Source organism: Pyrgilauda ruficollis, unplaced genomic scaffold, assembly GCF_017590135.1.
Source record: "Pyrgilauda ruficollis isolate IOZ18807 unplaced genomic scaffold, ASM1759013v1 scaffold2, whole genome shotgun sequence".
NCBI classification, from domain to species: Eukaryota; Metazoa; Chordata; class Aves; order Passeriformes; family Passeridae; genus Pyrgilauda; species Pyrgilauda ruficollis.
Window position 1 is genome coordinate 19,003,932 of NW_024519206.1, and position 24,705 is coordinate 19,028,636.

A 24,705-nucleotide genomic window follows, 5' to 3' on the forward strand; every position below is an offset into this window, starting at 1 on the left:
GTGGTTTGTGGTTGTTCAGAAGTGGGTATGATTGTGAGAGCAGAAGGTCTTGGCCTGATCGTCTTTTCCAAACCTTGTTTCTCTATTGCGAAAGACATCCGTAACAACAGAGTGTTTTCAGGCTGCTTTGGAATTTTTTTCCTCTCCCAGACTAGCCAACCCTCTGCCACCTGACTGTGTGTGTACTGGGTGCTTCTCATGTTTAGAAAAGACTAACTCGGCTTCTGGCACCAGCTTCTGTACCTTTGGCTAGATATTCTTATTTGTGTTTTAGCATAATCTTAGAGCAGATTGTGTTTAATTTCTTTCTTTAATGCTAGTTACTCCTTGAGTATCTGTCATTTCAGAGCTTTGTTTTGTGATCTAGCTACTTTAATTCCAAATTTAAAAGTATAGTAGAATAATGCATTTCATAGCTATGGCTGAACCCAAAATGTTGGTTGGCACTGTTTTGCATTTGCAAACAAGGCCTTGCTGGCTTGGAGTGGGTACAGCACCATAGGAGTGGGCAGCTAGAAGTGGTCAGGGAGGGCAGGACAAGCATAGCATAGTTCTGGGTTTACCCAGGTAACGCACACGCTTCTGCCACGCTATTTTGCCTTTTCCAGTAACAACCTTTTTGTTTTGCTCTGTTTCCAGCAGTCCTATGCACCAGCTCCCCACCCCATGGCTCCTCCCAGCCCCAGCACAAACAGCAGCAACAACAGCAGCAACAACAGCAGCGGAGAGCAGTTGAGTAAAACCAACCTGTACATTCGAGGCCTTCCACCCGGCACCACCGACCAGGACCTTATCAAGCTGTGCCAGCCGTAAGTGCCCTTCCCATTCTCGGTGTCTTTTGTAGGAAGATGTCAGAGCTGGCCTTCCTGCTTACACTTGTGTGGCCCCTAAAAGGCATCAAAAGCCTCCTGCACTTGAAGGTTGACATTTTTTCCTTTAGTTGAATGACTAATTAATGCCTGCTAAAAACCTTCAGGTAATGAGTTTAGGGGAAGAGAGGTGAAGGTCTTCACATTGACTTCTGTTTGCTCTAATCTGGTTGATTTCTTAGGTTACAAGGAGAATTTGCATGGCAGGAAAACCTCCCTAATGACAGATTTTATAGTTATAATGATCTGTGAATCTCACCCAGTGCACAACACAACATGGGTGTTCCTCCCTCAATCATTTATCATCACATTTTATGATTGCTGTGTCACATTGCTGGGCTCAAAGATTGAGAAGTATGAAACCCACTGAAGGTGGCCTTGAAGCCATATAATTAACATCTAATTAACTACAGTGCCACTGAAAAATGATGCTGTAGAAAGTGACACCTTCTACCTCCCTGATTATCTTGAGAGTCATATTTTCAAACTGTACTGATAAAGATTAGTTTTATTGTGTTTTATTTGTGTTGAAACCAAAGAAGTGGCATAAAGGAGCTTTTTGCTCCTCATGCATCATCAAAAGAACTACTTCCTAAAACATTGCACTCTTCTACCCTTCTTCTCTTGACTAAATGTAGTGGACAATATGGAATGACAACCTGATTGGAATTCCAAAGTCTTCATTATTATTGTTGACATGTGGGAGGGGGATAATCCAGTTGGAGATTCCAGCCAGAGATCACCATGTTGGAATTTAGCATAACACTTTTTTTTTTCTTTAATGTTGAAATAAGCACAAGGAGAAATTTGAAAAATAAAAGTCCACTCTTGTTATGGTTCAGAACTGCAGTGCTTTTGCCATAGAGGAATCATTTCCAATAGATGACATAATCTCTGTATTTTATCATCAAAAATCAGCCTTTCAAATAGACATGAATAAATGAAATCTGGTAAAGTAAGAAACAGTCTGGGGCTGATCTACAGACCTGAATCCAAATGGCTGTTGTTTTGAAGCTTGCAATAGGAGAAGGAATTCAGTGGGTTTTTACAATTTTATGACATTCTGCCTTTGCTGATTTCGATTAAAAATCCTGAAATACTTCCCTGAGTACTCTTTATGTGGGCAGGACTGGAGCTAGCAGCCCTGCTGGAGTGATACCTGGGCTTGAGTGAGCTTGAAACTCTTCCCTGTGACTTTCTGCTATTAAAGCTTCTGTGGGTAGAACTGACTCACTGCTCACAGGAGAATAGCGTGCTGGTGATGTTTCATATTTCATGCAAGCTGAAATGTGAATGTGCCTGTGCAACTTTTGTACAAACTACATTCACTGACACTTTCCACATGTGACAGTCACAGATAATCCCAGTTCAAGGGCCAGATCCTCAGTAGGTATAAATTGGCTGTAGTCTACTGATGTTCAAAAAGCTGTTTTGCATTCAAAAAGCTGTTTTGAGATACATCTTCTTGCAGTCTGACCCTTCTCCAGGTCACATAAACTTTTTCAGCTGATCAGGACTGAACTAACTATTGCTAAAGGAGCCTCACAGATTTGGTGCTTACATTCTGCTGTCATGGTGTGAGGCTGTGGTGTGAGCAGTGATACTTGAATCATGAAGTTCAGGGAGTGTGTCCCTACCCCTGTCTGCGTATGGGAAGTGCACATCAAGTATCTCAGAACTTCCTTTTAGCACTGTGGCAACATTTTTAATGTGCTCCACTAAACTTAATCTGATACAAGATTAGAGGGCTTTGTCTTGCTGTCAGGGGGTTCCTGTGTGAACAGATGCTCTTTAAGAAAAATGCTGACACTCATTTTGCTGATTTTTCTATCCTTTGGCTGAATGTCAGTAAGGAGAAACCAGATAGTTCTTCTGACTCTTTTTTTCAGAAAATTAAAATAATTTATCAAGGCAGAAGAGAAAGACAATGCAGGGAAACTTAAACATATGAAAAGACAAGAATTTGTACTGGCCTCTGTGGTGGTGCATTCCCCCCCACTGCTTTCTAGGCTGCAGTATGATCTGAGAAATGCTTAAATCTGACTTTTGCTCATACCCTTGCCAGTGATTTTTTAAGCAATCTCAGACACTCTTGCTCATGACAGCAGTGTGTACATTTTAAGTAAAAAATTGCAAAATATTTTCTTTACCTTTGCAGGTGGTTACACAGCAGAAGTTGATAAAGGTCCAAAGCTCCTGTCTCTTCACCTGTCCCCACCCCCAAAAAACCTTCAACCCAACCCTTCTTCCTAAAAACCCCACTAAAACCAAACCAAACAGTCTGCTGCTATATGAACAAAAAGGATTTTTCTGCTCAGAAATGTTGTCCTCTATAGAGCTCTTTTGTTGTTACATGGCTGGGGCTTCACCAGACATTAAAGTCTTTGTGAGAACAGGTATTTACAAATGAGCAGAAGGTGCTGGCTCCTAGGCTTCCTGCATAGCCTAATATTAGCATCATTTGCTGCAAGATGTGAAGTAAAAACCTTAATTCCAATCCATAAACCATATTATTATTTTGTAGTACAATATTTTTGGAGAGCTGTATTTAAGGGAAGTATTGACCAAAGCTGGCTTATGTCCAGCCCACTGGTTCCCATAGGCTAGCTGCCAGTGCCTAAAATGAGTCCTTCTGAACCCATTTCCTCTGCTCTAGCATGGGACAAGGCTGCTAGCAGTACAACTATAACTTTTAATGTCTCATATTTGGCAGGCTGAGGAATAATGTTCTAAACCCACAATATTTCCCTGTCAGAAGTACAGGAAATGCTGTAAACACTTATGTTTATGTACATTATCAGAGCCCATCCCATTTTCACGTTTAGTCCCATATTGAGGCCACCCTTCAAGTCATGTGTAAAGTTTTTAATTTAATTTCATTTTGTGAGGTGGGTTAAGGAAGTGAAACCCCTTTAATCAGAACTGTTTGATGAAGTACAGGGCTGTTTTGGTGAATCCTGCCTGCTCTTCTGTCTTTCTGCTGTGTGTTTTTGTTGGTGTGTATTGCACACTAAACAGAAAACAGCAGACTGGTGTACCATTGATGCTTGAAGTGCAAAGTCCATTACACGTGATGTGAGACATTTCTGACAAATGTTCCGACACTATCAAACCTTTTATCAATTTGAGAGTAACCTTGTCACAGTAATCTGTCAAACTGTTCATATAACTAAAGGAAAACAAGTCATCATAGACTGTACAGTAGCTGAGTAAATGGAAAAAATTGCTACTGGAAGATTTTTCTTTTTGTGTGGTTCTGATCCTCAGTAGTTGGTTTAACATGTGTCCAGCAGAATTTCATCAAATTCGCTTTTGCAGCAGGGAGCTGTTAGGCTGCACTGTATCTTCTGGGACTCTACAATAACTCTTTCAAAAGTTGCATCAAAAAAGAGTAAAAGTGTTAAAGCAAGGAAGAATCTGTTGCTCTTTTGGGTGTGCATAATCTTCTGGATTTTCATAAAAACTGAGTAAAGGAACTGCTAAAAATGGACCTTGGCCTCTCTTAACCTTTTCTGAGATTCTTAAAAAAAGAGGCTCTATACTTATCTGTGATTATATTGATAATCAGAACTTATTAGTCTAAAATTTAAATACTTACATACTTCGTAATGTTAATAGTAAGTATCACATAATTATCATTTATTTCTCAGAGGTACACAGTCTCTGCTCGTGCAGTGGTATACACCATTTCATGTGTATCTGTCATTATATGATTGTCCAGTAAAAATATGCTTTTCATCAAAAGGGAAGATAATCAGCCTCAAAATGTAACATTATAGACAGGAAAATTTGCGTGGTGTGTCATTTTACAAGCAAAACATTAATTATTATCTTTGAAATATTCATAATCTCTCACTTTAATTTTTATGCATTGCCTTATATTTCACCCAGAAAATTCCAAGATCTTCTTAAAAACATGCACAGATGAATTAGTGCCTTATTATTATACTAGACTCATCCTGTTCTTCCTAACTGCATCCTGGTGAAGATAAGTTTAAGGAAATCTCACACACAGACTAAACATCTGAGCTTTATGATTTAAAAACATATTTAATTTAAAGAAGTCAGTCCACTTCTCAAGATTTTGGTATTTCTGTTTGTTCTTGCATTTTTGCACCAAAGAAGATTTAGGCCCAACATTTTTTAAAAGATAAAATAAGCTTTGCAGAAGGGACAGAAAATTTGGGAAAAGAGTTGTTTTATATCTCTTCTTACCCCCTCAATAAATTTGAAAAGTTGGCTTAAAACTCCAGCATTTGGATGAACCTAAGCCTTCTGCATTGCACAGTTAAGACATCGACATGTATTCAAAAGACTACCTCTGTCCATCTTGATGCAGTCAATTTGAGTTTTTTTGTGTTCCAGGGTAAAATTAAAGGGCCTATTTAATTAACTAAGACAACAACAAAATTAGAAATATCTAAACCTAAAGAGAGTAAGACTGTATACGGCTCAGGCTAACTCTTGAGGAAGATAAGACAGAATTCTCCGAGGTTTTCCAGTTGTGGGAAATCCCTGCAGCATAATGATTTCTGTGAGTGTTGCTTTCTTTAAATAACTTCTAGATTGATACTTTTGAGCAGATTATTCAATGATCATGGCTGTTTTGGGTTAGTGGGGTTGGTTGTTTTAATTTTTTTTTTTTTTAATTTCTCCTTTGTCTGAAGGGATCCTGATTGACTCCTTGACAATTTATTAAGTGTGAGATCTTAGCCTCTTGTTTAATTTTAAATGTCCTTGGTTTTGTCTTGTGGAACGCCTGAATAAATATCCAGGCTGTCACTGTTTAGGTTCTACTGAAGGGTTAGTCCCAAGGCTAATGTAACTGAGGTTATCAATTGAAAAGTCACGCATTAATTTACTTAAATTCAAGACTATTTTTGGAATGAACTGTGTGCATTCCTTTTGCCCTTACAGAAAAAGGCTGAGTTCATTGAGGTTTCAGAGGGGTTCAAGGTGCCTTTCAGGATAGGTTGTCTTGTTAATAGCTGCAACAAGTGCAATATTTCCATTAGACCAAGCCTGATAGCAAGTTCATAATGGTCATTCTTGCCATCTCTTAAGCCAGCAAGAGTTACACATTCCTGACTATTTTTATTTTCCTTTTATTTTATTTAAATAACAAGACTATATTATATTATTATATTATATCATATTATATTATTATATTTATTATACTATATGAAAACAGATGGAATGAAGGTGTGGGGAAAGTAAATTCTCTTCATTTCCTGTTTCTTACTGCACTAAAAATTTAAATAAAAATAATTGAAAATACTGTAAACTATAGATCAAATAAAAGTTAACCAAAATACAATTGCCATAGTGAGCTCAGGACCAAAAATACCAAAACAATCTCAGCAGTAAATCTGTTCCACAATGAAGTCAGACAAAATTTGTACCCAGTGTAAACTGATGTTCTCATCCCAACCCTGGTGAAAACAAAACCCAAACTATTTGAGACTTACAGAGCATTAGGCTGTGTCTGCTCCTCAATTTTTTAAGAAGTAACCTTTAGAGTGGTAAAGGAATTTACTGCATTCTGTAACATTCTATATGTTAAAGCAATGTGCACTCTGTCTTCCATATTAATTCAAACAGAGCCACAACCTCCATCTCTCCTGTAATTAATATCAGCTGACACCATTGCTCTGTGATATAGCAGAGACTGAGAGGGCATGAAGGTGAGAGCACTCATTCAGTGGGATTAGCTCATATAGGAACCATGTGGCATCACAGGGAATAGTTCCTGTTTAAAGTCTTGGTGGATATTTTGGTTCAGTGTATCCTGGTAATATGAGAACTGGGAATGGCTATGAAATTTGCTGAAGAGATCAGTCTTCATGGGAGCTAAAGAAATGCCTCTAAAGAAATGTAAGAAATAACACTTGAGAGGAAAAAAAAGAGAAAAACCTCCAAACCTCCCCCTTTTCTTTGAGGGATTTTCCCCTGGAAAATTTCCCTGGATTTTCTTTATTATTCTAAGTAAAATCAGGAAAGCAAAGTCAGTCCTAAGAAGGGTGTACTGCTGAACCAAGTACCCCGCTGGACTAATGTGCTGATACGTGATACATTCCTCTCATTTGTTAATGTTTGTGTCTGCAGACCAGAGACCAACACACTGATGCATTATATTGAAGTAATCTGCATTCTTCTCTTTATATCATGGACTTTTCCTAAAAGTTTATTGAGAGGGGCAGCATAGGGAAAGAAGGGTAATTTTTTAAAGTCAAAATGCTTTTGATCAGGAGACAAATGGTGAATGATAAGGATGCATAATGTAGGCATAAAAGCAGAGAAAACTGATGCTGTGGATATGATTTGTTAATTTTTGCATTGAAGACATCTTTATAGTGATGGTGCTTATCAGTGCTGTGAGAAACATTATGGAACTCTCTAGGTCTGAAGTGATGCAAGGCAGTGACCTTGAATTTCCTTTGAACAACATCTTTGTTTCTAAAATCAGTGGTCTTGCAGTTTTGCAGTCAGTTATATTAATATTATATTTTTGTAGTGTGTAAATATGAACATGGATGTGTACAGGTTTTTTTCTCCTTTACCTGATATAGTTGAAAAATCATTTGTACATTCATTGCCATTGAAATAATCCCCAAAAATCTTCCATTGTTACAAACAAACATTAAAGCTGCCTCAGTAGGCAATGAACCAATCCTCTTCTTACCTTGCCTCTTTCATCAGGGAAAACAAAAACTTTAGGTCAACAAATGCCCACAGCACTACAGAGAGCTCCATCTGGGATGTGAACGTTGTCAGGAAGAAAGGCAGAAACATAATCTGTGTAAAGTAATAAATTGGCACCTGAATTCTCCTCTGTTTTGAATGTGCCTGTCTTTTCACTGGGGTGTGGCAGAGTGTCAGTGAGAGTTTCTCATCTCCTTTCAAGTTGGATGGACCTGATTTAATGGAAGATATGGGAGGAGGCAGCATTTTCAGACACTGCTGCTGAAAATATTTCTTCTGATGAATTTTAATTAAAGTCCTTGTGGAATAAAAAAGAAAGAACCCCCCCCCCCAAAAAAAAAAAAAAAAAAAAACACCAAAAAAACAAAAAAAACCACCCCACAACTAAAAAGAGAACTCAGAAATGTTGAGTTTTCTGTAGCAATGTGAAGGGCATGACCATAACAGCCACTTGTTTTGCTTACTGTGCAGGATGGGTGTTGAGACAGGAGGGCAACACAGTTAATGAGCTTCTTCTAACCTGTGATGAGATACATGTTTCCAGTCTTTCCTTGTCCTCTTTCTTTCTCCACTTCCTCAACATATCTTTTGTGCAGCCAGTCAGCCATGGCATCACCATCCATTCATGAGGCTGCTCATGTCTCCATTTGAGTCTGAAAGTGCTCATGGCCAGAAAGTGTCCAAAGGACAGACAGACTCTCCACCATCTATCTGTGGGATGTGATGTCTGTTTTTATAATGTGGATGTTCTCTGTGAAAGGGCTTTCATAACCATGGATCTCTCAACAGTCTGAATTTTTCAGCCCCTTAAGGTGTCTTGTAAAACTCTGATGTTTGGTTTCTGTTTTCCAGTGAGGGGTCTGGCTGGAATGCTGTTAGTTTGATAACGGTTGCTTCACTTCTGTCCTTTAAGTCATAGTGGTGTTTTGGTTTTTTTTTTTTTTTTTTTTAGTGGCAATGCAAGTTCTGGTTATCTGTATTTCTTCAGTTTTGAAGCTTATCCATGTGGTTTAGATTTGTCTGCATTTTTGGTGTTTGTTCTCCTAAATTCCATGGTGTCAGGTTCAGTGTGTCTTTCTGATCTCATATCCTTTGAGAACTGATGGCAGCAGTGGGAGAGCAGAGCCAGTTGCTGTCTTGCATGTGCAGAAAGTGGAGATGGAAGTTCTGTGACTGGCATGTGGTTTATACTCCTTAGGAGCCACCAGCTTTTGAGAGGAGATGGAGACATGCTGTTCACACTCTGACATTTGTGCAGCAGAAATGTTTCTTTAACCTTTTCCTTGAAGGTATGACGCAGATAATGTTCTGCTCTGTTTGAGAACTACATTGTCCTAAAGCTTTGCTGCAAGAAAACAATACCAGCTATGCTTAACAACCCCCATCCCCAAACCAAGAATAACCTGGGCACTGCTTCCAGCTAATGGCAAAAGCCTTAGTGCATGCCTGCAATTTCTATGCAAGGGGAAGTGGCAGGCCAACTTTGGTGGCAAAGCTATTGAATATTATCAGCACGAAAACAAAAATGTCATTGTGTTCAGCTGCTAGACTTTCTCATACCATTCCAAACAAGCATCGACAAGAGCTCTGTGCTATGTAGCATGCAATGTCCTTCATTCCAAGTATTTGGTAACTTCCCAGAATTATTTGTGTGACAAGTGTTGCTACTAGATTTGTGTTAAAAACTGCAAAGGCTTTAACTTTTTTTTTTAAGATGTTCACTGGTGAAGGAATTTCTTAGAATTGTTGCAACTCTGTCAGAGGTTTTTCTCTTTGCCTCGTTATAAACAGAGACAGGAACAACGGAATGTTTTCAGCCTAATTTTTAAAAGATGTTGAACTGAGAGAGATCTAAAAAGGTTTTCTCTGTCTTGGGCCTGTATTTTCTGTGTCCCCATCAGGAGCTCTAGGGAATGTAGAGACCTCTAGATTCTGGTTCTCTTGAAAGGTATCTAGTCACTGCTCTGGGGGCAACCCTGAATAAAACAATGAAGTCAGTAGCAATGTGGAATTATAGGACCTAGTCTGAAATAAGATTTCTGCCAACAGACACCCCAGTCCATGGAAGCTTCATGGAAGCACAGCAGTCTGTTCAAATAGCAGTTATTGCAGGATCACGGGCATGTTATTGTTTCAGTGTGATACAGGTAATAAGTGAAGCATTTATAGTTATTACTGCCTGGTGATCACATAAAAAAAAGAAACCAGACATGCTTTCCTTACTTCAGTTTCTCAGTTCAGCATTTCCATATTCTCCTGGGGTTATAATCCAATTATGAAACTTCAATTATTTTCTGTAATTCATTGATTCAAGAAGAACATTAACTTTTTAGCTTTTTTTTATAGTAGGGAACTAATAATTAAAAGGGATAAAATTATTCACAAAGTCATAGAATTTAAGTTCCAGAAGAGACCAAGGGACAGTCTACCATAATTTTCTGGTTGATTAAGATCTTTGAATTTCCCTTCTTTGTTCCTAGACTAAGCATAGAAAATTATTTTGATGTAAAGAATGTGTTCCAGAAAAGCACCCACTCTGGAACTGAAGATATGAAAACAACAGCAAACCTAACCACTGTTGTTAAGAGTTTATTCCTGTTAACTATGTTCCCTGGTCAGAACTTCTAACCCACTTGCAAATCAAGTTTCTGGTCTTAATTTCTCGCTTTTTGTTCTTGGTGTAATGAGATGAAGGATCTCTCTGAATTCTCTTGCTCCAGTCTTCCCCCAGATGCACTTATGCAGTCACTTCTCAGATTTTTTTTCTTTAAGAATCCAAATAGATGGAGCAGTTTAAGTATCTGATTGTAAGACAGTTTTCTCCAGCCTTCAGATAATTTCATCAAGGACTGCAGGCATCATTTAAATGTTTTTAAAACTAATTATTTCATGTTTATGGACATTTGTTATTGTATTTAGTTTATGTATGTTTGTATATGTCCTTCAGTGGATGAAATGTATTACTGGAACATCTGTGTTCCTAAGCTGGAGAAATGATACTCAAAAGCTGCTGTATGTCTTAGTAGGAGTGTCAGGAGGTGCCACATGCACTCTGTGAGATCACAGAACACTGGTACTGGCATTATGTCAGAAGCAGAAGCTCATCTCTAAACCTCTGAGGTTTTGATTACTTTTAATTTTAAGTCACGTGTCTGTCCATACTCGCCTGTGAGCAACAAAACTCCATAGAATGAGAAAACAGCAGCACCCTTGAAGCTTTACTTTTAAAAGTAAGGAATTTGGATCTAAGCCATACCTAACAATTTTTCTACTCATCTTTAATGTATTGGGTCTCCTCTGCTTTACTTAAATCAACAACAAATCAAGAATTGCCAATTAAATGGACTATGGCTAGGAATTTTTTAAAATTATAATAATTTAGCACAAATATTATATTTCAATATAAAGTTTATTTAGTATATGAGGAATAAATGATATGCCTTATAACAAATGAATTCCTATCACATATATGAACATACAGCCAGTTCAAGGACCTGAAGGATTCATATAGCCCAATCTCTTGACTCAGAATAAAATGAAGTCAAGGCAATTGCTTCTAGACGGAAAGGAAAAATTATTCCTATGGTGGAAAAAATGGAAAATGACCAAGTCTTTGGTGATGTTTAAATGAAAGCAGGGCACTATACTCATGCCCTGATTTTGATCATTGCCTAACATAAGAATTGGACTACAGACATAACTGTTAGCAGGTCTTATAGACATGGGAGGCACGTTGTAATGATACAGCTGGTAAATGCTATCAGCACTTTCTGAAATTGTAGTCCATCTCTTATTTTCATGGAGTGGTAAGAAAAAACTCTCTCTTTTATAATATGGGATTTGCAAGTGGTAATTCTTACTAGATTCCTGTGTTTGTTTGTTGGTTCTTACTGAACTTAGGTATAGAGAAACAAGAATTTCTCTCAATTACAGGACCACATTTCTTGTCCCTCCTGTGTCCTTGCCATGCTGTTCCCATAGTCCATTGAGGACATGGGGCTGTGGTTAGTTCATTGCTAGCAGCTGAATCTCCCACTGCTTCTAGTCTAGTATAGCTGCATAGCAGCATAGAGGAGTTTTTTGGTGAGGAAGAGGTGGATTAGAGAGGCAGGAGGTGTAACTACAGCTCATTGCAATTGCTTGGATGATTTTGTCTGTCAGTGTGTAGTGAGCCAATTATGTCTAAACTCCTCATTCTCCTTCATTATTTTTTCCATTGCTCCTCATCTCTCCTTCTCTTCTCTAATGCAATCCTCCTCAAAAGAGGGATTTGTCTGCAGAGTAGTCAGGCTCATATTTGCTTAGTAGGTGCTGGTTAGCAGTGCAAGGGTATTGATGAGAAACTCGTGTTGAATCTCCCTTTGGAGGCTGCTGTGGAGCTTTTATCATTCATGTATGTATGGCATTTTAATCTCACCTCAAAGACTTGGGAAAGGGATTTTTAAAGCATGGTGCCACTAGTTAGTAGCTGTCACCAGTGTGTGAGGCGTGCTCTCAGTGGACAGTTTAGCAGTCCTCTGTTGCACCTGGAACCAAAAGGTCGCCAAGTAAATACATCTCTTATCTTTTCAAGCTGCCAAGTCACGGCAGCATTGTGTAGGACTCGGGGTGTTGAGCCTGTGAGAGAGATCTCGGCATCTCAGCAGACTTACAGGCCTGGGGACCTTTTTTGGCTGAGGGATATGCTATGGCAGGCTGCCTGATGGGGACATCAGGGCAAAGTGGACGTGCTGAGGGCTCCTGGGATTCTGGCTGTGTGCCAGCAGTAAAGTGCTTGTCCCCTCCTAACGAGGTAGCCCTCCAGTCCTGCTATCAGGAGGGTTGCAGCTGCTCTGCTTAATGGTATTTAGTAACAGTATGAGCAGTAAAGTGTGCTCTCCTGTTACACAGAAATCCACTAATGCTGGCATCAGGAGTGGCAGGTAATTCAATCACACCCACAGAAATTATATTAATGTAGCATTAAAGGGCTGCGTAGACCAGCAAAAGACAGGAAATTATGGTGTTCAGGCTTGAAACTTTAACTCACCCATATTGTGTCGAGGTATTTGGAAATTTCCACAGAGCGTGTGATTTTATGGGACCTACAGTGGGGTGAATTGTCCTGTTTGTGTGCAGAGGATTTCCCTGGTTAATATCAGCCACCATTATTGAGAGTTACATAAAGAAATCATGGCACAATACAACGTGCAGCTGGACAATGTGAGATTTAAATAATGTCTTGGTTTGGGCAGTTCCCCACCCCAGCTTTTCTGAGGTGCTGCATCAGGCATTCACTGTGTTGACATTTTTCAGATCAAGTTGCAGTTCAATAGCTAAGTCCCTATTCCAGGTTCAGAACTAATTTTTAGAGCGGGGTTTTTTTTTCTGATCACAGTCACTAAAAAGGTTTTCTTTTGTTTAAAATTTGCCTTTTGATATAAAGACATTGTTCCTGTTTATTTAATGTAAGTTCACTAGAACCAAGCTGAATACTAAACAAAACCCACAACAGAATATTCATCTTTAGTCTTTATGAATATTTTTCCTTATTTTTGGTCCTGCTGAAACTAGTAATGTAGCTTGGACTTTGAGTCCTCCACTGTACCTCCCTGTAGCAGCAGGCACAAAGGGAAGTTCTTGCAAGAACCTCATGGTTAAGGAGGAGATAGGGAGTCAATTTAGAGTCCATCCACAAGATGTTTATAGAGAAGGCTTAAGCAGTTTTGTGAATACAGTCATTTTGTGTTACCCATTGGCATCAGAGACACCAAGAGTTAAGGGGAGAATTGTCTTTCACTCCAATTATGGGATGTTGCTGCAGTCAGATGTAAGATGGCAATCTCTACCTTACATGTAAACCAGGAGGTACACTACTTGTAAAGCAGCTGAAGTGGCAAGAAGTGCAGCACCCAGGCATTTTCTTACATCTTCAGGCAGGTTGTGCAATCTGTGCTGGAATGCATTCTGCCCCTGGATAGCCTGATGCCAGTCCCCAAGTAGAAACCTGTATGAGTCCAAGTAACGTCTGATTAGGGTTTGTTCCCATGTGGAGGAAGAAGGGAACTACCTTTTCTGGGAGAGAGGAAACTACATAATGGCTGTTACCTGGGAGAGATTAAAAAAAAAATTCAATCTAATGCAGTGAAAGTAAAGAGTGACAGAAACCAGTAAGAATCATTTTATTCTTGTAATAGCTCATTTGGGGATTTTGTATGGTGTTTTCTGGGGATGATGAACTCTTGGTATGGTTGAGCTCTGAGGCTGTTACAATTTTTCCCCCATGTGCTTTCTGTGCTAAGGAGCAGGGGAGGAGTGCCACCATGTCTGTCTGTCTCTGTGGTGAACAGGATGGTCATTAATGACCATGCATAGAACAGTAGGATGGCTGTATCCTAGGGGAAATCAATTTTCTGCAGAGAGACTGGCTGTAAAGAGTAGAAAATTTCCAGTGAAGGGGAGGAGGGGAAAGGGAGACAAAATTGGCAGAGCAGGGATTAAAAAATACAAAGGCTTCAAAAGTAAGGGAAGACTCAAAAGGCTTTCTGTTCAAGGTGGCTTTTTTTCTTCCCCTGTCAAAATTGAGCAGGTCTTGAACATACTAATCTTAGAGGTGGGTGAGAAATCAGCCTTTGGGAGAAGATTGGGGATGGGGGACACAGGGAGGTTGGTGAGAACCCTTCCTTGGGTTTAAACAAATCATGGTTCTTTTTTTTCTTTAAGTGCTTTCTTTTAGATGGGGAAAAGCATGCAGAACTGAGTCAGTAGTGTGCATTTAACATTGACAGCATGCAGTTCCTGAAGGAGCCTCTGTTGAAGATACTTCTGGATTTTAGAGCCATGCAGTGAAACCTGGGACCAGGTCAAAGCCAGCTGAGAACACAGCCATGTTCTGCAAAATTGGCATGGCTGTGGTGTGGACAGGTCCTTGTGTTCCTCACCATGTGCAGGTGCAGTTTGGGAATTCAGACTAGGGCCTGAATTTTTCTGCCATTCACCACTCTTACGCTTTTGTGTCTCTTCTCTGAACCAGTTTTACTGCAACATTGAGTGTCTCTCTCAACTTTGGGTGGCCTCAAGGCTATGAAAATTCTCCCCCCTCCCCCCCCCCCACTGTAATAGTTTGTTTCACTCTCGCTTCTGTGAATTTCCTTCTAATCCAACCTTGCTGTTCCCTTTGCAGAGCTGGAGAAAGTTTTTTCAGACTCTGATATCAGACTAACATTAGAGAAAAAAAAAGCTATTTCACAGGGGAGATAAGAGAACTAAGCTGCAACTGGGGTTAAATATCATCATTCAGATAGCAGCATTAATAAGAGTATATTTTCATAGACTTTTTAAAGTATGTTTGTGTATCTTAAAAATGTAAGCAGATATAAACCTTTGCATCCCAAACAAGAGGATGATTCTTTTCTGACTCTGCTCAATATTAAAGGCTAAACCAGAGATAAGATAACATACCATAAACATGGAAACTTGAACAAAGAAACTGTTGTCCTGAGAATGTGGGAATCACAAAGAAACTGAAGTCTGGACATAGGAAATTGTCTTACAAAATGGAATGTTGCATGTAGAGTAACATTTAATTGCTCTCAGAAATTGCAAAACAGGGCAAGTCCGCAGGTTTTTCTCTTGATCTCTGTGGTCTCTGGAACAAGCCCAAATAAAGTGGAGGGCAAAGGCATATGGGAAATGAGTAGCTAGAGCAGACCTTTTCTTTTGCCTTGGCTTCTTATTCAAGATATTGATCTTTTGAGAACTTCCTTTCTTGAACAGCAGAAAAGGAGAGGGTCAGAAACTCCCAAGGTCTGAGTAAGTGAGAGGAAAGAGTGCAAATGGTGTTGATAAATAAGACGTTTCAGCAATGCATAAATACATGGTCTGATACTGCAAGTGCTAGGTTGATGAAAGCTGGCCATTGGGTGCATTCAAGACTGTCCAGGGTATTAATTCAGTCATTCAGAGTTGTAAATATTTGCCTGTTTCTTGTAGGATGTATGTTTGACTCCATAAAGAATGATTGTGACCTTTTTACATAGGTTTTGTGCTTTCACTGCTTCTGATGGGATGTTCAAGGAGCAGACAGCTTACTGCTATAGGTGATCATTGTAAATTTTGTGTTACTCATCTTTAAACCCAGCATATTTGGGAGATTATATTTGGCAGAATAGATATGCTGGAATATAATTTATCTGTATAGGATATACTTGTTATTTATGTGTGTGATAGCAGTAAGTGAGGGGTGTCAGCACTGCAGTCCAGCTCTTTTTATGAAGTGGGGAATAGATCACAGGCTGGATTTGTTCCTTGCTATATTTTTTTTTTCCTTGGGATTTTCTGGGACCCAAACCATGGGTTTGGGCAACTGTCAAGCCGTGTTCTTACCCTAGCTGAGCTGTTCACTAATATTTGATGAAGATGTAGCCCTTGGTGTTTCCATGCCTCAAAATTTTATTGCTAGGTTCACAGTATTTGTTTCTTAAACCCTTAGTTCCTTAGGCATGTGATAAGGTAGAGAACTCAGCTTTCAATTCTTATAAAAATGTAGGTTTCTTTCCCTCATAGTTCTAAAGAGAAGCATGAAAGTACAGCCTGAGTCTATAACAGGGGCTTGAAATATATAAGCAAAAGAAAATGATGCCTCATATTCATTTGTAATTTTTTAATATCAGAATTAACTTCATAACCTTGTGCATTAAAGAGCAATTGACAGTGCTATGTTCTTTGACCAGTTTCAAGAAGATGTGAGTTTATCCCAATGAATCACAGTTCTCTCTCTCTCATAATATGCCCAATACTCAGAATGAGGTCTCAGATTTTCCATGTGTATCTTTATATGGTTTGAGGATTGTATCTTATTTAATTAGTTTATTTGAAGATGCCTGAAGCCAGTAATATACAAAAGTCTTTTCTTGAAGACTCCCAAGCAATTGAAGCTAAATTACTTCCAAATTCAGCATTACTGGTCAGATTTCAAAATGGGCTCACTGTGTTTTTTCAGTGAGTCTTATGTTCCTGGGGTAAAAATTTTCAGCAGAAACATAAAGTATTTAAATTCTTGTGCCTTTCTGTAGATCTGCCCATGGATATTTCAGAAAGGATGGGCTACAATGCATCTCTTTATTGCTTTCCTTCTAGGGTTCTGCCTAGCAGGACCAACCATGTGTCCTTTTAAGGACGGAAGACTCTATGGATAGAGAGAGTTTATTTCTTTAGTGAATCCCATGGCTTGTCTCATCCCTTCCTGGTCCCTGTTGGCTGTTTTTGGGCACAAACTGAACCACAGCAGAGCCCAGCAATTGGCAGTGTTGGCTTTTCTTCTAGAGAAGACTCATGGCCAAGGTGTCCAGTGGGGCAGCTGGCACAAGATTTTGGTTAAGTAAAATTTTGTTTTTCTTAGGCTCAGAAGCATTGATTGATGAGCAGAGAGCTACAGGATGTGCTAGTTATGCTGCACAGCCTGACCCTTGATGTTTTCTCAAAGTAGATTTTCAGCACTTCAAGACATGGGGCAATTGCTCCATCAGTGTAAATTAGGGCAGCCCTTGGAGCCAGCAGAAGGGTACCACATCTCTGGAAAGCAAGAGTCTGATCCAAAGTGACGTTTTCAATAAGCTTTCCCCCTTCAAAGATATTTATCCACCTGACATAGTGAGGCTAATATGTTCAAATATGTCCATCTGTCTTTGGATAATAAAGAGTGAATAATTATTTATACAGTAGACAAAGACTCTAAACCAATTATCTTTTTAAACCCATAAATGTGTTTTTGTATCAGGTGATTTCATTTAATGCTGCATGCACTTGCAAGTTTTTAGTGGATTTGAAAACATAAAAAATATGATTACATGATTCATAAATTGTGTATCTGTATTGTGTGTGGGGCAGCTTTGCCTAATTTGAATTTAAATGTTGACATAGCTATCACTCAAGAGAAGGTTTTGGTGAATACCTGGGAGTTGTGGTGAGTTACCAGCCAGAACAGATTTATCTTCTTCAAACTAATTACTGTGGTGGTTACAGGCCTTGCACTGAGGAAAGCAAAGCCCTGGCTGACTGGGAACATGCTCTTGTATGTCCCATGTACATCTGTTTGCTGTGTCAAGGCTGTAGGGAGGACTTTCCACACCAAACAAGCACATTAATTTATGAGCCTACAAACATAATTTAACCTTGAGAAATGCTGTCCATCCTGTTTAAGTTCAACATGCCTGAAATTGTACATGTGCATGAGTATTCAAAAGTATCACGAACAAATAGCTTATCGAATCTGCTTTCACGCACTCTCCCGAGCCCGTCATTATGTTAGAGCTGTACAAATAAATGGACTAAAAAAATCTTTGCTTTTATAAATATACTAGATGGAATTAAAATTCAAAGGAACTAAAACCCAGAGGTATTCTGTCCCAGTTCTGGGTGAGCAGTGTGAACTTTTGCCCGCATAATTGTAAAAGTCCAAATCCAAGCTCATGTTGTTTCTTCTTGAAAATTTCAGGCAGAAAAAAATATGTGCCTCTGTGTCACTTTTTTCAAAGTTCAGCCTTTGGAAAGTGAATACAACTCTGACATTCCAGTCCTGGAAATAAAAGGATTAAACTAAATATATTGAAGAAAAAGAATATTTTCTATGATGTAGTTCCCGAATGATGTATTTTGCAATGTAAAATACTGAAGAAAAAGTTCCTCTTGAAACTAGATTGTTTCTAAAGACAACCCAAGTACCTGGATTTTTCTAACTTGTAAATAATGAAATGGGAGCTGTGTGAACTCAAGAAGTCTCACTCACACATTCGACTCAAGTGGCCTCTGTGTGAACCCTATAAAATGCTTTAGCTTTAAATTATCAGTTTGAGTTCACGGTCCCTGGTGGTAGCTGGAGTTCTTGCTTTTATCTGTAATTCCTTTTCTTTTCAATTCCTCTTCTTTTTCTTGTCTATTATTAGAGAGGAACCATCTGATTGAGGCATGTATATATGCATATATATATATATATATAAAAATTACAATATATTGCAGTCATTGAATTCTTTTAAGAGTAAATTGTTTTAGTGAAATGTCAGAAAATCTTCGCAAGCTGAATTCTCAGAGCTCCCTTGAATAATGAGGCTATTGTTAAATGATTGAACACTTCAGAGATTAATATCATGGTATGCTGGCATGCTGGTTCATACCAACTGTAATTTAACAATGAATCTTCCGTAAGTAAGCAAGACTGTGAATGAGAAATCGGATTCAAGACAGCACAGCATGCTAGAACATACAAAGCAAATAAATTCTACCCTTTGGAATGATGTGTTAGGGAGGAGTGGGGTTATTTCCACAATATCTAAAATAATTGAATTGTTGGATAGAAGAAATTCTTCAAGTTTGAAGAACTGCTTCATTTTTTTTTATTTTCAATGCTTTGTCTTTATCCTAGAAAAGATTTGGACTTCTAATAAATCCACTGCCTTTTGAAAATTAGGGTATGCCTGGCACTATAATTTGTGACAGGCTATAGCAAACCACATCTCATTGTGTGAAGGGTTTCAGATCCCTAAACTGTCTTCCCAATAGTGCCTTCTATCATACAGAAAATGCAGAGGCACTGCTAAGTGTCTGCAAACAAAAGTTGCATTTTATTTTTTAAGACATCTGAATTCTTGAGAATGTGGAATAATTAGCAATTGAAGATTTAATGACGGCCCAGAAAAAGAACTGAACTGTACTGCATGAAATCATAGTTATTAATTTGTGCATGAATTTAGTTTTCCATACTTAATTTAGCAACTGTAGAATATTTTGCTAATTAATTATTAACACTGGTTATTTGTCATGGCAGAACTGTGAGGGAAAAACATAGTTTTATGTCAAAGTAAAACCATAAATGTAATAATTTTAATATGATATACAATAATGTAATTAATTTTTAAATAGTCTTAAATGGCTTCAATATTTAAATATACAGATTTGATATGAATATAATACATGGCACTAATTAAGAATAAACAGCATTTAGAATAGAAACTGCAGCTAATAGCCAAGTGTCTTACTTGCAACAAGCTGAGGAAAAACTAAAATTTCAGGCTGTTGTGGGGAGTGCTACTTTTGTAAGTGGCCTTTTTTTCTGTCCTGGGTGACAAAGGTGTGATAGCCTTATTATAAATTCGGTCAATAGGATTTGAGGTTGAACCTACTGAAGGCAATGAAAAAACTATCTTTGATGTTTTTGAATACATCTGAAAGTGTTAGATTAAACCACTTAGTTTCATTTACATGCTGAAAAATATTCTTATTCTGATTTTGGCTAAGAAAGGGGCAAGGTTACAGGAAAAGTTACCTGTGAGCTACTAAAATTATATACATCTTGCAGGTCTGAAAATTCAAGGTCTTACTATTTCAACAAATGTTGTGTCTGTAAATTTCATTTACTTTAACTTCTGTTTTACCTGGTTTAATTTCCCAAAGACTTAAAACAATTGCAATAAGCCTTCAAGCCTGTACACTCTCATATGAAATTGTTTTTCCAGAGGTGAAGGTTCATCTATAGATATATAAATGCAGATTAGTTTGAATATGAAGTATGACCTTCTCTTTCTTGGTAAATACATGTTGTCTTGTAAATACATTTCTAAATTTAATGTGAGACAAGTCTTTCAATTTAGTGAGGGTGAAGGCGAGACACATTCCTGGGCTTTAATAGCAGTAGATTTTCCTTTGCAAAGGAAAGCTAGAATTTTAACAGCAAAGAAATTTTTTAGTTATAGGTGTTTCTTTACATGCTTGTTTATTTACAGGATTATCTTTCTGACATGGTTGAAATTTTGCAAACTTCACTAAAACTACTAAGTTTTCCCTATTCTTCAATAAAGAGCACCAAAGGACCTAACACAGCCTTCCAGGGCTGTATTAGAGCCCTGTGATTTGAGATAAATGGTGCTTGCATCTTCTGAAAAGTAGGATTTCTGAATATGATCTGTAAATGGCATGATCCATAATGTGAAGTAGCTTTTTAGGTTCTTTCTTCCTAACATGGAACCGTTCTTCAGTAGAATGGTAAGATCTTGGATTTTATTTGTCTAAAGCAATAATATAGACATGTTATATAATGTAGTTATTTTATGGATTTCATAGCTTTTTCTCTCTCCTAGTTCTGAAAAATATATTTTCAGTGGATGTGGGACAATGGTGACTAATTGGCCTGTGTGTGAGTGAAATCACTATACCCTTAGTAGTAAATATCTGTACCAGAAGCTACTATTGCATATGTATATGCTGTTTTAGCGATTCATCAGCTTGCATTCTCTTGAAAATTCACTCTTCCCACATGCTATAATGTTCATTATTGTCTGCTTAAAATGAGGTTTCTAATTGTGCTGTTAGGATCAGAAATAGAAGGTCTCAGTTTCAAAATTGCTGAGCTGCCCTTTCAGAATTGGTGCTAATGACTCAGGATGCCTTCGGAAAGTCCAGGGCTGGTTTAGATGTACAAACAAAAGATTTAAGAGGCCCCTCTCCCTTTTTTTTGTAATATTTCTGAAACTCTTGGACAAGTTATTCGTCTAGATTCCTTACTAACTTCACAGAATACTCTGTGCAGAACTGGGAGAGACCCACTAGGATCATCAAAGTCACTCTCTGGGTGACGAACCTTTACATAAACCGCCCCTGACACAACTTCAGGCCATTCCCTTGGGTCCTGCCCCTGGTCACCACAGGGAAGAGATCAGTGCATGCCCCTCTTCGTCACGAGGAAGTTGCAGGCTGCAGTGAGGTCTCCCATCAGTCTCCTCCAGGCTGAAGAGACCCAGAGACCTCAGCTGCTCCTCACTTGGCTTCCCTTCCCCTCACATGGACCCCTCACCATCTTCACAGCCCTCCTTGGATACTCTCTGTTAGCTTCATACTTTTCTTAGATTGTGGCACCCAAAACTGACCCAGCACACGAGGTGAGGCCGCCCCAGTGCAGAGCAGAGCAGGACAATCCCCTCCCTTGCCCAGCTGGTGATGCTGTGCCAGGACAGGGCTGGCCCTCCTGCCTGCCAGGGCACTGCTGACTCTCACTCAACTCACCACCCACCAGGACCCTCAGGTCCCTTTGTGCAGCGTTGCTCTCCCCAGTCTGTCATTACAGAGGCTGCTTTGTGCAGCCTCTCATTCCCCAGTCTGTCCATACATCCAGGGTTGTCCTGTCCCAAGCACAGAATCGGTCACTTTCCCTTATTAGACTTCATACTGTTGGTGATTGCACAGTCCTGTGATTTGTTGAGGTCTCTCTGCCCTTGAGAGACACGACAGCTCCTCCCACTTTTGTATTCTCTGCAAACTTAGTATGCCTTCCAGTCCTGTGTCCAAGCCATTTATGAAGATTTTGAGCACTGGGCTGAGGATGGAGCCCTGTGGAACCCCACTAGTGACTGTGCCCAGCCGTATGACCCCTCATTCACTGTGACCCTTAGTGCCCACCCCATGAGCCAGTTGCTCACCCATTGCAAGATGTGTTTATCCAGATGTGTGCTGGACATTTTGTCCAGCAGGATACTTTGAGAGACAGTGTGAAAAGCTTGTATTTTACTGAGTGAGGAATGATTTTTGTAAACATGACAGCAAGACCAAGGCAATTAGAGAAGCCAGAGCATCCAAATGTTAAAGTCTTACAGAAGCATGGTCTTGTCAGTCCAGTACACCATCAGTTCCCTGCAAGTAGCTCCTTCTGTTTGCTCCCCAAGCCATGCACTGCTCTGTGTGAGGTGCTCTGAGTGGCATGTATTTTGTTGTGGTATTTTTGTGTGAAGATAAGAATTTTTCTCAAATTTTCAGTTGGGGTTTTGTTTTTTTTTTTTGTTTTTTTTTTGTTTTTTTTTTTGTTTGTTTTTCTTTTGTGCAGAGAAAGGGCAACAAAGCAACTCAGTCTTTGTTAAGGGACAGAATGTCTTGTATTTTGGGAAAAAAATGTAAGCATTTTAAATGCCATGCAGTAGATGAAATGCCCAGAAATTGCAATGCAAATATTAAAAAAAGTTTTTTGGAGTGAATTTTCCCCTTTTTTTTCCTTTGTGTGTATTTGGATGTTGTAAGTTCATGTTACAGTGTACTATAGGAAGAATGTCTCTCCAAGAAATTCAACAGCAGTTCTTTCCATAATTTAGGTCTTCATAATGTGGGCTTTATTTTCTCCCAAAACCCATGATTTGCCTAATGGAGTCTGCTTTCAACAAAATAAACCTGGTTATGCTATTTAGATATTAATTCACAAGAATGAAAGAGCCTCAGAGTTGCTTATCTAAATCCAATTACTGCTGGTCAAATTCATCCCAGTACAAAAGTTCCCAAGATAAAAGCATACATTACCTAAATGCCCAGAAACGCAGACAGTTTTCAGTTGGGTGGATTGTGCTTGGAGCAATGCTTGAGGCCTTGAGTGAACTCAAATGCTGGGGCTAAAATTATTAAGCTCTGAACTCAGAAATTACTTGATAGCTCCATTGGTTTTTACTAAGCAAGGAAGAGTTCTGTACACTGGTAACTTGAGTTTCAATTCCAAGCTTCACTTTTTTTTGAAGCATACAGACAGTGGCTGGAATTGGGTAAAGCTGTGTTCTGTACATGCCTGTGCACCCAGTGCCTTGCTGAGGAGGATGGCAGCACACACAGTACAGAGTTGGGTGAGTGGTGAGAGATTTATCCTGTCTGGTCCTACAGGCATCTTGTGTTACAGGACTAGCTATGGCCAGCCTCAAGGTTGGCTTGAAGGATGGAATATGCTGTGCCTATCCCAGAGGTTTTGTTTCCCATAACGACATGGAAAAGCTGAAAAGTTTGAGTGGTCCTCACCAGCCTGGCCTCCTAGGAAATCCATTTTTTGATGCAGCAACTCCTGGTCAAAGCTGTCACTCAGCCAGCTTCCTCTCTTGGCATTTTGTCTGCCAGCAGTGGAGTGGGTGGCACCTGGATCCTCTGCCTTGAGCTAGTCCTTAGCTGAATCTCACTTGTCTCCTAACCCTAGCTGTCCACTTACCTTCCCTGCACCCTAGCTTCCCACAGGCAGGAGGAGAAATGGCTCAAATGCTTTGTGTGCTTTGAGACAGCAAATTCTCCTCTGTTTAGGGCTGGCTGTGGTTAAGGTTCATGCATCTTACAAGGGGTATCACTCACAGCTGAATGGTTTCCTTCAGGAACTCTCTCCATTTTAACAGCAGTTATCAAATAACTTCCTGGAAATGAGCGCGTTGAGCTTTGTCTGCAGTGTAAGTGCCGATCGACCGCCTGCCTGAAAGCTCTTAAAGTGATCTGCTTTGATGTACATACATTAAGGGCTTATTTTGCATTGCTTGCATCTTTCCTGAGTCTGCTGAGTGGTCTGAAAACGTGGGGTGCAATGGGATGGGGCTCTCAAGAATTATTTTTGACATAGCTCTATAGCTAGGACTGAACAGTTTCTCTGTGCAGAGCTCTTCCCTTAAAAGTTCTGCCTTTTGTCTGACATGGTTTCAGTTACTGCTGTTGGTAAGTGAAGAGTTTTTAAGTGACCTTTGTAATTTTAATAGTGTATGTCAGATGACTTCAGCAGTTTCATTGATATATACAAGATGAAGTAGAATTGGTTATGTTTCTAAGAAAGTATTTCCACCCCCAGCTGAATGTTTTCTTGGAATGTAAGAGGGGCTGGGCTGGGCCAGATAGAAATTTGTTTCAGCATCTGGGGAGCTGCCTGATATTAAAACAGGGACAGCATGTGATGATGCTGCTCTGGGGTGGTATGTGACTTCCAGGGAACAAATGTGTCTTTCCTTTTAATTTCAGACAGATTTTCCCTCCTAGAAGATGTCCAATAGCTTTTTGTAGTGATGTCTCTGTTGGGGCATCAGTGTGGGCTGTGGCAATATTTCCCCAATGAAACTCCCTGTTCTGGAACCTGCAGATTTTAAACTTTATCATTTTCTGGCCAGTCCTTATATATTATGAGAAACAGCAAAGACAACTAGTCATTATTTCTCTGCATGGGTTCTTCATTAATGTGGTGAAGTCCTAGTCTGTGCAGTTGCTTCTGACATGGAGGCTCTTTCAAAATCTGACCACCTGGTTTTCCAGGAAAATTATTACATAAAAAAGAAATAAAAGCATAATTGAATATAAATAATTACAATGTTTTTTAAAAGCATAATTACAATCTTGT

The 24,705-nt window shown here is 39.2% G+C and overlaps 1 protein-coding gene across 6 annotated transcripts in view; it reads left to right on the top strand.

The window, feature by feature from the left end:
- RBMS3 (RNA binding motif single stranded interacting protein 3) overlaps positions 1-24,705 on the top strand; it is a 443,451-nt gene that overhangs the window by 93,652 nt on the left and 325,094 nt on the right. For 4 of the 6 annotated variants that reach the window (XM_041466273.1, XM_041466277.1, XM_041466278.1 and 1 more), the window contains exon 2: positions 640-809. In XM_041466273.1, coding sequence (XP_041322207.1) covers positions 640-809 — 170 coding nt within the window. The remainder of the gene's footprint in view (positions 1-639; positions 810-24,705) is intronic. The other 2 variants (XM_041466274.1, XM_041466279.1) reach the window with 1 other exon arrangement.